A 16,568-nucleotide genomic window follows, 5' to 3' on the forward strand; every position below is an offset into this window, starting at 1 on the left:
TTAGAACCGTCACAATATATGAATTTCCATTCTTTGGTTTTGAGATCGTTTTCGATGGTATTGAAGATTCCGTGATAGACGTTTGTTGGTGTATGTTCCTTTGAGTACTCAGACAGTGACAGCTCAAAAGATTCGGGTCTACACAACCAGGGTGGGTACTTTGATGTTGGGTTGCAATTTATTTTGTTTGGCAGTTTGAATTTTGAGACACTTTTCCAAATACACGATATTGCTGATGGAGTTCTTTTTTCCCGTGTCGAACGAAGGGCAGCAATAGAGTCTTTGTTTATAACGGATCTCGTCGAAAACAAAAGTTTTCCCGAAAGTTTTAGAATTACTTCTTCATACCTTTCGTTGAGTGTTGGCAAACCAGCTTCAGCCAATATGTTTTTTATAGGGGTTGTTGGGAATGCATTTAAAGATTTTCTAGCAGCTTGATGGTATGTAGGCTTTATTATATTGAACGTAGATTTTGGACAGCTTCCGTAGATACTAAGTCCGTAGTCTATTTTATTTAATATTAACATTTTAGTTAGATAGCATAGCGTATTAATATGAACTTTACATTTTTTGGAAGACAGATATTTAATGATGTTAAGCCTTGCAGCGAGTGTTTTTTTTAATTCAACACAGTGGTTTTTCCAATTATATTTATTGTTAAAGGTTAATCCTAAAATACTTAAATTATTTACTGGCTCTAGTTCTATATTGCTTATAGTAAGGTTAAAGTTTTGGCATGACTTTTTTCTACATATATGAAATGTTTTACATTTTTGTAATGATAGGTTCGCACCAGAAGTGGTGGACCATTCTTCAAAATCTTTTATTACATTTAAAAAAGTTGTTTTTGTAATTTCTAAATCATTGTTTTTACATAGCACGTAAACATCATCGGCATATAAACAATGATCAAGAATATTATATTTATTTATGATGTTGCTTATTTCGTTGAACGCTATTGAAAATAGCATTACCGAAAGGGGTGATCCTTGTGGGATACCATTATGTAGAGGGTAGTTTGGGGAGTATGCGTTATTGACTTTAACACAAAATTTCCGGTTCGAAAGGAAAGCTTTAATGTAGCCAAACATTTTTGGGCCCAGGCTCCATTCCCTTAATTTTGATAGTACTAAGTGAACTCCTATCCTATCAAATGCTTTCTCGAAATCGAGTGAAAGTATTGAAACGTGATTTTTTGCAGAGATAGCGTTTGAAATATAACTGTCAATATGGAGTAAAGCATCTTGACATCCCCTTTTGGGTTTAAATGCAACTTGATTAGAAGCAATCAATTTTTTGGACTCAGTATACCAAAGGAGCCTTTTCGCTATTATTTTCTCCAAAATCTTTGAGATACATGGTAATAGTGAAATTGGTCTGTATCCATCAATTTTGTTGATTTCCTTTTTTGGTTTGGGGATAGGGATAACCGTTGCTGTTTTCCAATATTGCGGTATAACACTTGAATCGAGAACTTTATTATAGAGTTTGATAAGAATGATTTTTGCGTCTGTTGGCAGATTTTTAAACATTGGATATGAGAGTCTGTCCCTACCAGGTGTCTTCCCTTTTAGCTTATTGAGGCATGATTCTAATTCGGGTAGCGAAATGGGTTGCTCAAGATGATTGGTTGCGAAATTGGTAGGCATGTAGGGTATGATGCGCAGACTTTCTTCTTTTTTTGTTTTGAAATTATTATGAAAATTGTTGTCATTGGAATATTCGGACCAAGTAGTAGCAAAGTAATTACTTATTTCTGTTGAGTTAAGAAGAGATCCAGATTCAGTTTCAATGCATTTAATAGAGCGCGGTATGGCTGCACCGGAGCCGACAGCTTCAGCAGCCATTTTAATTCTTATTGAACAAAAAAGAACACACATTTTAGGCTCTGAACGCTTTGAACAAAAAAGAACCGATTTTTCTTTAACGTTCAGACTCTGTTCAGAACTAAAAAAGAAAACCCCCTATTATTCACTAGTTTAAGAAACACATCTGGATGTAAAGAGATTCAAATCCATAATATTCACTACATTAATCCAATCGTAAATCCAATTTTATAAAAATATATGCAAATTATTACACAAAATTTATTGAATATCACATAATTTTTTTGGGTGAATAATATAGGTAAACAAAAAATTAAATCCTTGCATTTATGAAATTCAAATTTAACGGCCATATTATTCACTAGTTTAAAAAATACATCTGGATGTAAAGAAATTGAAATGTCAAAAATAAATCCAAATCCATAATATTCACTATCACACAGAGAAAAAATAGTCATTTTTAACTATTTTCATAGTTAAAATCGGGATAACTATTTTGGATTTATTTTTGATATATGACAATTTTACATCCAGATATGTATATTTTTTAAACTAATGAATAATATGGCCTTAATTGATTGGTATTAAAATTAAATTTAATCCAAACTAAATCCAGAGTGAATTATATGGCCGTAAATATCTAATGCTGGATTTACATATGTACGTCTGCATTTCCAGATCTGCATTGAAAGGAGACACAGTTTTTAAGAACCACAGATGTTGGATAGAGAGAGTAGATGAAAATGCTATGAACTATGAACTATGAAAATGATTGTATTGAATACCTCTACCAAAAAACCGTTTTCATTTCTCGGCGCCCAAGTTATCGTACTCGAGCCTTGTGCTGATATGAATTTTTCTCAAAAAAAAAAACACGTTTACAGGGGGTATCTCGAAAAAGGAAGCTAATCCGATTTTGGTAAAAACGGATTATTATTGCTGAGGCCTTCAGGAACAAAGCCTCATTTTTAGTTTTTGTCGTCATTTTAGGTCAACCTTTACCTTGTTCAGGCTCACTGTGAAATGCAGATTATAGGAAGATTATGGCGAAGACGAACATGCTCGTCTTCATCAATGCCTCTCCTTCATAAGTACGGATTGTATGTATTGTATCTATCCCCCTTTACTTTTCTGCGTGCAGACGTATGTAAATCCAGCATAGTATACAACACAGCTTAAATTGTGGTCGGAAACCTTAAATTGACTTAAAAGTCAAGGAGTATTTTTTAAGTGAAGCTAAAATTATTTGGATTCAAGTTAAGAACTGAAAAATACAAATACCTACATAGCTCCGAGTGTGATATTCATGTTTTGACATGTACTTGTACATGCATACCTGTGGTTTTTGGTACAAACATGATAACTGACAAAAAGGGGAATTTTTCCCGTTTGTGCTTGAACCTCGTAAGTACATTTTTTAAAAGATTTGTTTTTTTCTCTTAAACATTCCTCTAAAACTTACAGAAAGAATAGATAAGAGGGTTTTGATTTAGAAAAAAACTCAATCAATATGTCTTAAACATAACTTGATTTCTTTTTGTTCAATTCATATTTTTAATTTCAAGAAAAATGTATATTTGTTTTAAGAACAGAACAAAATTTGCTGTGTAGATACGTGGTTCACGCAGAAAAGGTACATCTGATTGCCGAAAAAAACTTCTATGTATGAAAAATGATACTTTGCCAATGAGATAATTTGTCAATAAGTTCGTATAATCCTGATTTTTATGGACCTAGAATTTCGGGCTTACCTAACTGCTTTGGATTTTAGTATATTATTCAGCAAACATTTCAGCGGGATATTCTATGATATCTTGGATGCACTGGTGCACTCTCCAAATGCATTTTTGTATTTATAAAATTTCATTTACTTTTCAGTGCAATACTTTTATCGGCCTTATTTCATCATTTTTGACAATCCCACTCAATCCAACAAGTTAGGAAAAAAAAATATACTTACCAAACAAAAATTTAAAAAACATATTTTTAGGAGCTTGGACAGAACAAAAACAAACCCACTATGATTTTAATATTCAGGCTTTAAAAAAAGTGTTTTAATAAATGGCTTTTGCAAGACGATATGTAGGTTTATAAAAAGAGTTTAAAACCTCTTGCAAAACTTCCTCTTACTCCAACCTGGAGGACCATCTCTTTCCATTTTTGTGTTTTTTCCTTATGCCGAGTTATATTGAATTGTTGTTGCTATCTCTGTAAAAATCTTGTCTTGGAATGCATTTTTATTCCTTGTCATACTTCTTTACAATTCAATTCTATCCTCTGACTTCCTTATCAGACTGAGATACACAAATAAGACAAAATATTTTAATTTATCATCAATATTATATAAACATAATTTTAGCAACGCTAGTTAAATGAGATTTGAATGTAGTTAGAGAACACTTTATTTAAATAAAACTAAACTTTTCCTCCCAAAGATGCAATCAACTTCAAGAGCTCACCACGTTTCGCGCTAATCGTATCATGATGCAAAGGTCCGACTCCATTTACACATTCAAATCGATTAACGTAATCGGCAATATTATCTGTCATACAGAGAACATGTATTCCACAATCATAACTGTTCGATTGTTGAAGACAACGTATTTGTTTCATTTGGCAGTTTCTACAATTTAAAGCTTCCTTTATACGGCTAATAAATTGTTGCATCGTTTCTTGATTTGAATTACCCAGTGAGTCAAAATGGAAGAAAGTACGTTCAGGTCTAGAGAAGACTAATAAGCTCCAGTGAGTTCCGCCGGCACGATGTGATTCGTTATCGTTGAGAGCAAAAAATATAAAAGGCTTTTTATCGGCATTCAATTGTTCTAGAAGAGACACAAGCTCATCATCGGCCATCATTTTCATGCACTGTACGACTTCTGGCGAAACAAATAGTAAATCTGTGTTGGTTTTGTATCTTATTCTCTCGAGGTATTCAAAATAGAAAGAAAGAATTTGATCGTTTAACCAATGCGGGCCTTGTAATAGTTGTATATCGGAGACTCGGAGCAGAGTATCATTGAAACTTAGTGACACGGGATCAGCACGGGAACAGCTCATTTTTTCGGTTGGCAGTTTTCACCAATTTCATTCAATTTGATTTTTCGTTGTTTTAAGGGCTGTTAAATATAATTTTTATTTTAATGTATTTTGATTAATTTAATTTTTTGAGCAAAAGATAATATGTAATATATATTATTTTTCTACTCTCTTTAATATTTTATTAATTGAAATACTTCATGAAATGGTACTTATTTTCTGATTGAAAAATAAAAATAGATCTAATAGTATTACTTCTTGATTTGCTCTTTTAAATGCAGTGTGTAGAAGGAGAAGAAGATTCCTCTCAAAATGTTATTATTATCTCACAAAATCTCTCAAATTAAGAAGAACAGGAATAAATGTTTGAAAAAAAATGCACCATTTCAAAAAGAAATGTAAGTTGCTCAAAAAAGAAAAAATCATTTTGTATTCTTTTTTTAATACAGTGCTGTAAAAAGTACTATAGTAGAATTTTACTGCTTTCGACGACTTCGCACTTCTTTTGCATTTAAACTATTATTTTTTGAAAGTTCTTACATATAAAACCAAACTTTTGACATAAAACAGCAAGGTGTAAAGTAATTGTTTGTTTGAAATTCAAATTGAAACTACTTAGTCAAGATTAACTATTTTGTAGACAATTATGTTTTGTAAATTTAATTTTTTTTTACCTATTTGGCGTTCAGAATAAATAGAAAACTTAAAGCGAATGGTTTGATATGTGTTTTACTGAAAAATATTATTTACTACGACTGCGAATAACATATTTTTATCTTTTTGTTGAATATTTAACATGCTTATGTTTTGGGTATCTATCATTTTTTCTACGCTATGTTATTTTTCCAAATCACCCATTGGGTAAGTCTTGTGCTTAATTTTTAAGACACTTTTTTAACGATTATTTTTATTTTGAATGCATAATATTATTTAAAGAATTCCCAGAGATTTATCATATTGTGTGGTTTGACTTGAAAATCGGTAAATAAAAAGATCTGAAAAAAAATTACCCCAACCCCTACCTCAGCTAGGGTCTAACTCAAACAAACGCAAACAGCTTTTACTATTATTCTTTGGATTAAGAAATATTATTAGAGTTAAAGTGACTCACCCATCGGGTTTTTAATAAAAGTGGCTAAATATGCAGATGAGATTCTTGCTTTACGATTTTATAGCAATTTTCTTAGACTCAGCAAAAAACACTAGGTTTTAAAGTGTGTTTTATTTAGTTGCATATGTTGTTTTGGGTTTAATTGGGCTCTGCATTTTTTTTAACTTTTGTAAATTAAATATGGATAGTTATGTACATCGAAGTTGAAAGTCAAACACCTTTTCAGTAAATTGGATTGTATTGCTTATTATGATTTAATTTTTCGGTCTCTGATTGGTCAGCTGTCAAAAAAAATCTTTCCAATTTAGGTAATTTTATTGGAAAGCTAATGGAAAGTTAGTTCAGAAAATGACGTTGCCTAAATATCAAGTCCCTAATATTTCCTGAACGTGCCCTTTGCCATATTGAAGCTGTCTATATTTATTTTCAGCTGTCAGAAATTTATTCTAAGGGAAATAAATATTTTTTAATATCTTATGTGGAATTCCTTTCAATTTTTTGAATCGCCTCAAAAAAATCGAATTTTTGGTGTTAAAAAGGAACATGAAAACAGACCAAATTTTTTTTGCGATTGTGTGTGTGTCATTTGACAACAATTTTTACACGAACGTCAAGCTGAAATCAAAACAATTCCTTCAAAATAAAACCAGAGATTCCTTTGATCAATAATTTTGTTTATTTTCTTCGGTAATATAAATTTAATTTAATCAAAATCAATAAGAAATTGGAGATATTATTAAGATCTGAGTGAAGATGAAGTAGAAGGTTAATTATTTAGGCCGCATGCTGTGGTTTTACAGAGGAAAAATTTCCTGAAGACAATCACGGGGAGAAAAGTCACAGTAATTTCACTTTTTCACAGGAAGTATGCTAGGAAAAAATATATTTTGACTGCACATTGTTTTTTTTTTAATTTATTTCATATTTTTCCGCAATAAAAATACAATATACGATTATAATTTACTCTTTATTTGAAGTTGGAGTTCTCAAATAAACAAACAACACGAAGAAATCTTTCAGCTTGACGTTTGAGAAATGTCAAATGTTCCAAGTGTGTGTGCAAATCCGTGTAAATCTCGCAAAATAGAGGGATTAAAAAAATTCGAATTCTGCTTCGTTTGAAGCGAATTTTTTTTCTATGGAACATGATTTTCAGAAAAAATTCGCTTCAAGATCGCCGAAAATTCGATTTTTGCATTGAAAGGAATTCGACATTAATTCACATAGCTAGATTTCACCAAAGATAAATTTATATTCTGCATACGTATAAATGAAAAACATTTATCCTTGCTCAAATATTTAACGCAAATTACACGCCTTTCCACCATCATATGAAGCCCTAATATTTTAGTTTCTTCAAGAAAAGCTATGATTTCTTCATGTTGATGGTGAAATTCACTTTGCGTTAGCAGTCATCGCAATGCATCGCCTTTAAGCTACAATCAATTTTTGATTCGGGCTCAGACAGAAAGCTTTTCCAGTCAGCACTATCCTTAGCGAGCTGGTTGCAGTTTCACACTAGTTTGTTGAGGTCTCCTTCCACTTTCGTGCGCCATCTCTCCCTCTACAGTTCGTTATTGTATTTTCTTCCCCATATCACCATCAATGCACACGGGACTAGACTCATCCGAAGAATTTTCCTTTCGAAACTATCCAAAGAGATTTTCGCCGCCTTCGTCAAAGTCCATGCCTCAGCTTCATTTATTTATTTCTCAACTGCAGACTATTGTCTAAGTTGTTTAGAAAAAAATATGTTTACAATCATTTTACAAATGTTTTATAATATGTATAACAAAATTAAGAAAAAAATTTAAAAATTAATTAAAGAAACAATGTTGAACAGGTAATAGTTGAAAAAAAAAAAACAAAAAAAATAATAACACGGTGTTACAAAAATGAGGTTTTAAAATATACGCGGGCGGAGACCTATCAGGTTTTGTAGAGCTAGTCGCACTGAATACGAAACGGTTTTTGAAAATCCCCTAACACCCCCAAAATCTGGAGTTATGGGCAAAAAACGGTTTTTTGGACCTTCACCCATTGAAAAAATTCTAGCTTCGACAATTTTTTACCCATTTTCGATTTTTACAGTTTCTGATAGAAGATAAATATACCTTTTTAACAATGTATAAAACATGTAACTCGGTTAAACCACTTAGAATTTATAAGCTGTCAAAGTTCAAAAATTCATTTTTTTTTGTCATTTGCCCTATTTCGGCATCAATTTAAAGTATATGTTTCTAGTTTATGAGAAAATTGAAAAATAAAAACAAAAAATATTTTGAAAAAAGAAAAATCTGATAAAATAATTTTTCAATTTTCTCAAAAACTAGAAGACATAGAAACATAAAGTTTTCACGGTTCGATAAGGAATCAATTGAGGCAGTTTTCTGTGTGAGTAATTTTTTTTACTAAAATTCACAGTCTGGACAAAAATAGTAGAAAATGAGTTTTAAAATTTTTTTTTTCGCATATTTTTAACTTTGAAATCGATTATTTCAAAAACTATTGGTTATATTATATTGATTTAAAAATTAGAATCAAATGTACAATTTTGCCTTACGGAAATGGTATCATTTATTACTGTAAGTGTTGCCGTTGTTTTTTAATATTTTTTTTTATTTTAAAAAAATCGAAAATGGGTAAAAAATTGTCGAAGCTAGAATTTTTTCAATGGCTGAAGGTCCAAAAATCCGTTTTTTGCCCGTAACTCCAGATTTTGGGGGTGTTAGGGGATTTTCAAATACCGTTTCGTATTCAGTGCGACTAGCTCTACAAAACCTGATAGGTCTCCGCCCGCGTATATTTTGAGTGTTACACCGTGTAATTAATGAGATAACAGTTTTTTTTAAGAGTATTTTTGGATAAATGAAAATCAATTATATTATAATATTTGTTGAAGTCCGAACACATGGCATTTAGGGCTTGGTTTAAGCCATAATTAACTCGGTTGGGAGGTAGGTAAAAAAAAGCAGGAAAGCGTGTTAATCTCGCAAGAGTGTTGATATTTAATTTGCTTAGAATATTGGCAGAGCAAACTGATCCTTCAAGAAGTTGAAACAGGAAGAGTACATTGTTCACCTCTCCTCTTTTTTAATAGCTTCAATCGATTTTCATATGGGGGAAGATGTTGACTTGGATCTCATGGAAGATGTTTTTGGACACTTTCAATTTTATTAATGGAGGATTCATTACAAGGACACCATACGCAGCTGCAGTATTCCAAAATCGGACGAACAAAAGCAAAGTATAAGGTTTTTGTAATATAGGGATCATTAAACTCCTTGGAAAACCTCATAATTAATCCCAGAGGACTTCTTTCCTTAGTAGTAATTGTATCAATAGGAGGGTTAAATGATAGTTTGGCATCAAACAAGACTCCTAAGTTGTTAAAGAAATCAATACGATCAACTAAAGTTTCTTCAATAAAATAAGTAGATACTAATGGTTCTCTTCTTCTTGAATAAGTCATCAGTTTGCATTTCTTTTTATTGAGTTCCATTCCATTCAAAATACACCATTCTGAAACACTGTCGATGTCATGTTGTAAGAAAAAAAATCCATTAGGGATCGAGAATCCATAGAAAAGTTTGAAGTCATCAGCGAAGATAAGAATTTTTGAATATAATATTACTTTGCATATATCATTGATAAATAACAAAAATAGAAGCGCTCCAATGTGACTTCTTTGAGGAACTTCAGATAAAACATTAATAACTTTAGATACACAATTCTTGAAGCGTACATGCTGAGTGCGGTTTTCTAAATACGATTTGATCCAAGAAAGTATCCATTCTGAAAACCCATATTTCTTGAACTTAAGCAAAAGTAAAGAGTGACTAACTCTGTCAAAAGCTTTATTTAAATCAGCGTAGAATACATCCGTTTGCAGTCTATTTTGTATATTATTATTTATAAGATTTGTAAATTCGAGAAGATTTGTTGTCGTTGATTTATGAAGACAAAAACCATGTTGTTCAGGTACAATTAATGACTGGCAATAGTATTGAATGTGTCTACAGACAATTTTTTCGAAGAGCTTTGGAATACAAGAAAGTTTAGCTATTCCACGATAATTCTCTGCGTTCTTTTTGTTTCCACGCTTATAAAGGGGTAAAATGAACGAAGATTTCCACAATTCAGGAAAAACACCAGATGACAACGAACAATTAAATATGTATGTAATTGCAGGACAAATATATGAGATATGACTTACAAGCTTTTACAAATATGGTCGGAATATTATCAGGACCAGATGAACAATTACTTTTTAAGGCAGTGTGTGAATTGCGTTAAATAGTTAAATCCGTGTTAAATTTTTGACACTATTGAGGTGAACAAAATAATTTCAAAAAAAGAATTTATTGTTTAAAATTTTGTCTGCCTTTTTTCTGCCATGATACTCCTTTTTAATAAAAAAAAAAAAAAAAAAAACAAAACAAAACCATCTGCAAAAAAAAATTTAACTCAAATTTAACTAGGTCCCGGAGCCCAATACATTTTAGCAGCTGAAAATTTTTTATTCACCTCAATAGTGTCAAAAATTTTACACGAATTTAACTATTTAACGCAATTCACACACGGCCTAAATCGTCAAGTTTCTGGGTGACCGAGCTTTACTCGGTATCTTTAAATTTTATATTATATTTACACTCACACCTCATAAATTTGAGGTCGCCAATAAAAAGAAAAATTTATTCGTAGATTTAAATTTGGTAATGCAGGCTATTTTGGTCGATTGATTTTAAATGCAAATAAAAAAACTTTATTTCATCTTTTACCCAACGTTTCGTCGCTACTCACGACTTCTTCAGGGGTTTTTATGATTTTTATTTAACATTATGAAACAAAATTTTTTTGTTTATTATTTTACACAATTTGGTTAATTTTTAAAAACTTACATTTTGTTTTTTTGTTGTATTTTACATTTTTTTTTGGTTTTGTTTTTTTCAACTTTTGTTTTTATTTAGTTTGAAAAAGGAAAATGAAAGAAAATTATTTAAACTATTTAATAGATTAACATTAAGAACAAGACTAATAAATTGAAAAGACAAACATAAATTATCACAGTGTAGTTAGTTCAGGTACTTATTTTATTGCTAATGCGTAGCTTACAATGGTGTTTTCTCGATCTTCTTGTGTGTTCATTGTTCTTCTTATTTTTTGTTGTATGCGCAAGCTTTCAAGAGTATACCTCGTCGTCGTTCTCTTCTCTTTGTCGAGTACTCTTATCTCACCGAAATTTGGTAGGTGGCCGTTATCAATTATATGTTGTGATAGCCCTGTTGATGGTTTCTTCTTTTTTATGTCCGCTTTGTGCCCCGTCATTCTTATACCAACTTGTCTTTTTGTTGTTCCGTTGTAGGTCAAATTGCACTTCTCCTCTTCTGTCCCCCCGCAGCATACCTCATAGACAACGTTGTGTTTGGTTCTTTTCAATGGAGCTTTGGTGTTCGTGAAAATGTTCCTGAGTGTGGCATTTGACTTATATGCGTAATGATTGAATGTAAGCTTCTACCGTTTGTTAACTTTGGAATATAGCGAATGCTGAAGTACCTGATTATGCTGTTGTTGTTATTAGTTGTTGTTGCTTTATTTATCGGGTTTGTTGTTTGATTTGTTTTCTTTTGGATCTTTGAATTGATCGTCGCTTATATCAAGTATTTTGTTTATGAAATCTGTTGCTGTGTTAATTTTTTGTATAATATTTGTTTTTTTCTTTTAATTTTTGTTTTGCATTGTCAAGAAGGTCATCGAGTATTATATCTGCTATTGTAAGAGATAACGGATTCCCCATAGGCATACCAAATGTTTGATTAAAAAGTTTGTTTTCATATTGGAAATAGTTATTTTCTTTTAGACAGAACTCTAACATTCTTAGAAACTGTTTTTTTGGCATGTTTGTAAATTTTTCTATTGTTGTCCAGTTTTTCATTATTATTTTTATGGCAAGGTAGATGGGTATGTTGGTGAGATGACATCAAATGAAACGAGTTTATCGTCTTCTTCTAAAATTATGTCTTGTAATTTTTGTTTAAGTTCGTAGCAATTTTTGACATTGTATTTGTCGGAAATAATGTTTTTCAAAATATCACCCATTTATTTTGACATTTGGTAACAAGGTACATTTAAAGAGGAAGAAATTGATCTAAGTGGCAGAAGAAGATTTTTTCCCTTTAAATAAAATAAGATGGCTGTTTAGTGTTGGTAACAAAAAAATGAACAATGAGTGTAAAAAAATTGGCAGATTTTTAAAAATTACTTCAATTTTTCAATCGCTTAGACCTTAGGAGAAAAACCTTTAAAAATGTATTGAAGTTGTTAAATGCGTTTTCGCCGAAAAAAACTACCATAAAATAATAGAGGAACAAACCCTCAAAATTTCATCGAAATCTTTAAAGCAGTTTCCGAAAAACCTTATATATAAGAATATTGGGCGTGGCAGTGGGCGTATTTGTCTGAAAGTTCCAAAATATTTTACTCGCCTAGAGAAAATCTCGAAATCTTTAAAGTAGTTTCCTAAAAACTTATTTATGAGAAAAGTAGACGTGGCAGTGGGCGGATTTTTCTAAAAGTTGTTCCAAAATTTTTAACTCGCTTAGAAGAACAAACCCTGAAAATTTTATCGAAATCGTTAGAGCCGTTTCCGAGATACCAATTTTCTATATAAATATATATAAACAATTTTAGCTCGTTTAAAGTTATAAGATATATTGCACTATTTCCGCTTCAGTTAGTCTTATTATATATATCGTATATCACAGTTTAATCGGTTATAGGTTAAGTTATCACAGTAATTTGGATTGCACGAATTATTTCTTATTTCTTTATCACAGTTTGAGGTTATATTTTTGTATTTCACAGATGAAAGTAACTTTGATGTCTTTCTCTTGGAATTTATAAATTTCAAAAAGGATTTTGGATTTATAGATATATTGCACTTTATTTCATTTAAATATGTCTTGTAGGCTGCTTTTAGTGATTTTTTTAAAAGTTTTCGATAGTTAGAAAACTGATTATAATAATTTATTTTGTCCTATGTGCACTGTGCATTGTGTATAAAAATATGAGCAAATAGATTTGATTTTCATGTTTATTGACTCTTTGGTTTTTCTTCCTTGTTAGAAACTTTTTCGGCGTTATTATGAGTTCCATTCGTATCGGAAATTTGCTACGATTCCCGAAAAAATAATCACGGAATCCGTCCGTAGTCGAACATTTCATACAAATCGTGATTGTGATTATTTTCCGATACGATGGAATACGTGATAAGGTCGATTGTCTCGCTAGGTCGGTATATCGTAGTTTTCCTATTTTTTTAGTTTTCTAAAAAACTAGAAGGCTTAACAACATATAGTTTTCAGTATTTGATTAGGAATTTATTGAGGTAGTTTACATTGTCGATTTAACCCGTATTGAAATCCATAGTCTTGACAAAAATAGTATTCAATGTATTTTTTCATACTTATTTTTCTCAAATGTTGACTTTGAAATATATTATTTCGAAAACAACTGGTTAAAATAACTTGATTTAAAAGCTCAAATTAAGTGTACAATTCTAGCTTTTGAAAAAGGTATCATTGATAACTGTAAGTGTTGCCGTTGTTTTTTAATTTAATTTTTAGTAGTTTTTTTAGAAAATTGCCCCTCCCACCTAAAAGGGGGGGGCATAAACCCCCCCTCCCATAACAAAAAATGTTTGTATTGAATACCTCTACAAAAAACAGTTTTCAATTCTCGGCGCCCAAGTTATCGTACTCGAGCCTTGTGCTGATATGAATTTTTCTTGAAAAAAAAACACGTTTACACGTTTGTTAAAAACGGATTATTATTGCTGAGGCCATCAGGAACAAAGCCTCATTTTTAGTTTTTGTCGTCATTTTAGGTCAACCTTAAACCTGTCCAGGCTCACTGTGAAAGAAAGATCTTTATTTATAGCCTGTTTTCACCCCAAATTTTATAATTTCGCAAATTAGGCCAGTTCGAATTTCAAATTCTAAAAATTTCCTATACAATTTGAAATTCGACTTAAGGCTCTAGTGAAAACGGACTATATTTAAGACTATTACAGACGTATTACTCGGTGTGACTGCCACTAGTACGAGCCATTCGTTTGCTCCACCCAACTGCTTTCTTGTCGCATCTTCTTTGCATCCACATCCGCATGAAAATCCGCATTGATTATTGCGGATGCGGGGGCGGATGTCCCAAATCATGCGGAAGTCCCGCATTTGCGGATGCGAATATTCGCAACATCCCTAGTACGTACATATACGGAGTTATTCAGGAGGAAATTGCCAAAAAGCTAGTGTTTAGGAAAATCGTATGGGAGGGGGGCTTATTCCTTCTAGTTTAGCGGGGAGGGGCAATTAAATAAATTCACTTAATTTGGAAAAAAAAAATTATTAAAAATCAACGACTTCAAATTAGAAGAACTACTTCTTCAAGAATAACCCAATTATAAAATAAAAATTGGAAAAGGTTCCAATAATGTGAATCCCTCTAAAATCCGAAAACGCTTTGTCTTAATTAGTTCAAATTATCGAGAGACTACTGTATATAGAAAAATGTCATTTTGCTTCCACCTTACGATACAAACCCACATTTTTACCAACTTTAAAATTGCATTTAATCAACTCACGGTTTACGTTTGTATATGATTTTGTACCTACATAATAATAAATTTTTTCTGACTTCGGATTAAAAATCAGCACCCCAAAAATCTTCAGAAAAGTATATTTTGGTTTTTGTGCAAAAAAAAAGTTGTAGGAAATTTAAAGTTGTACCTACCAAAGTTATTTTAAGAACTTCTTCGCTCAGATGAACCTAAATCGAAAAAAAAAATTCACTATCATCTATAAACATTACAAAAAAAAATGTATAGTAAATAAAAATGAAAGAAAACGTTTTTCTACAAAACAAGACAACAAAATCCATTCTTTCCATTTTTTTACAAAACAAGACAACAAAATCCATTCTACGATAAACAGGAGCCGAGAAAATCACAAAAAAGCATTTTTCACGCACGCAATATGAACAACCCAGAAATCAACCTATATATGCAAATCAATTATTGTGTACAAGTCAAATGTCAATACCTACATATTTTTACACACAAAAAAGTGCATACTTGCCAATGCACCCACATATCTGATCCTTTACCTATATGTGCCCATGATTATGAAAGTGGACTAAGTCACTTTTTGCCTTGTTTGAAAAAAAACTTACATAATAGTTTTCTTATACAATACAATAACAATAACAATAACAATAACAATAACAATAACAATAACAATAACAATAACAATAACAATAACAATAACAATAACAATAACAATAACAATAACAATAACAATAACAATAACAATAACAATAACAATAACAATAACAATAACAATAACAATAACAATAACAATAACAATAACAATAACAATAACAATAACAATAACAATAACAATAACAATAACAATAACAATAACAATAACAATAACAATAACAATAACAATAACAATAACAATAACAATAACAATAACAATAACAATAACAATAACAATAACAATAACAATAACAATAACAATAACAATAACAATAACAATAACAATAACAATAACAATAACAATAACAATAACAATAACAATAACAATAACAATAACAATAACAATAACAATAACAATAACAATAACAATAACAATAACAATAACAATAACAATAACAATAACAATAACAATAACAATAACAATAACAATAACAATAACAATAACAATAACAATAACAATAACAATAACAATAACAATAACAATAACAATAACAATAACAATAACAATAACAATAACAATAACAATAACAATAACAATAACAATAACAATAACAATAACAATAACAATAACAATAACAATAACAATAACAATAACAATAACAATAACAATAACAATAACAATAACAATAACAATAACAATAACAATAACAATAACAATAACAATAACAATAACAATAACAATAACAATAACAATAACAATAACAATAACAATAACAATAACAATAACAATAACAATAACAATAACAATAACAATAACAATAACAATAACAATAACAATAACAATAACAATAACAATAACAATAACAATAACAATAACAATAACAATAACAATAACAATAACAATAACAATAACAATAACAATAACAATAACAATAACAATAACAATAACAATAACAATAACAATAACAATAACAATAACAATAACAATAACAATAACAATAACAATAACAATAACAATAACAATAACAATAACAATAACAATAACAATAACAATAACAATAACAATAACAATAACAATAACAATAACAATAACAATAACAATAACAATAACAATAACAATAACAATAACAATAACAATAACAATAACAATAACAATAACAATAACAATAACAATAACAATAACAATAACAATAACAATAACAATAACAATAACAATAACAATAACAATAACAATAACAATAACAATAACAATAACAATAACAATAACAATAACAATAACAATAACAATAACAATAACAATAACAATAACAACGATTTATTTCTGCAAGTCATGAGG

The 16,568-nt window shown here is 30.2% G+C and overlaps 1 protein-coding gene across 5 annotated transcripts in view; it reads right to left on the bottom strand.

Moving 5' to 3' along the window:
- LOC129918355 (sentrin-specific protease 8) overlaps window positions 1–16,568 on the bottom strand; it is an 81,293-nt gene that overhangs the window by 46,904 nt on the left and 17,821 nt on the right. For 2 of the 5 annotated variants that reach the window (XM_055998923.1, XM_055998907.1), the window contains exon 3: window positions 4,211–4,945. The exons of 2 other annotated variants lie outside the window; for them this stretch is intronic. In XM_055998923.1, the coding sequence (XP_055854898.1) occupies window positions 4,242–4,886 (645 nt within the window). In that variant the 5' untranslated portion in view covers window positions 4,887–4,945 and the 3' untranslated portion in view covers window positions 4,211–4,241. Of the gene's footprint in view, window positions 1–4,210; window positions 4,946–5,976; window positions 6,522–16,568 lie in introns of those variants that run through there. One more of the 5 variants, XM_055998916.1, reaches the window with a different exon arrangement.

This window comes from Episyrphus balteatus, chromosome 1 (assembly GCF_945859705.1).
Source record: "Episyrphus balteatus chromosome 1, idEpiBalt1.1, whole genome shotgun sequence".
Classification (NCBI taxonomy): Eukaryota; Metazoa; Arthropoda; class Insecta; order Diptera; family Syrphidae; genus Episyrphus; species Episyrphus balteatus.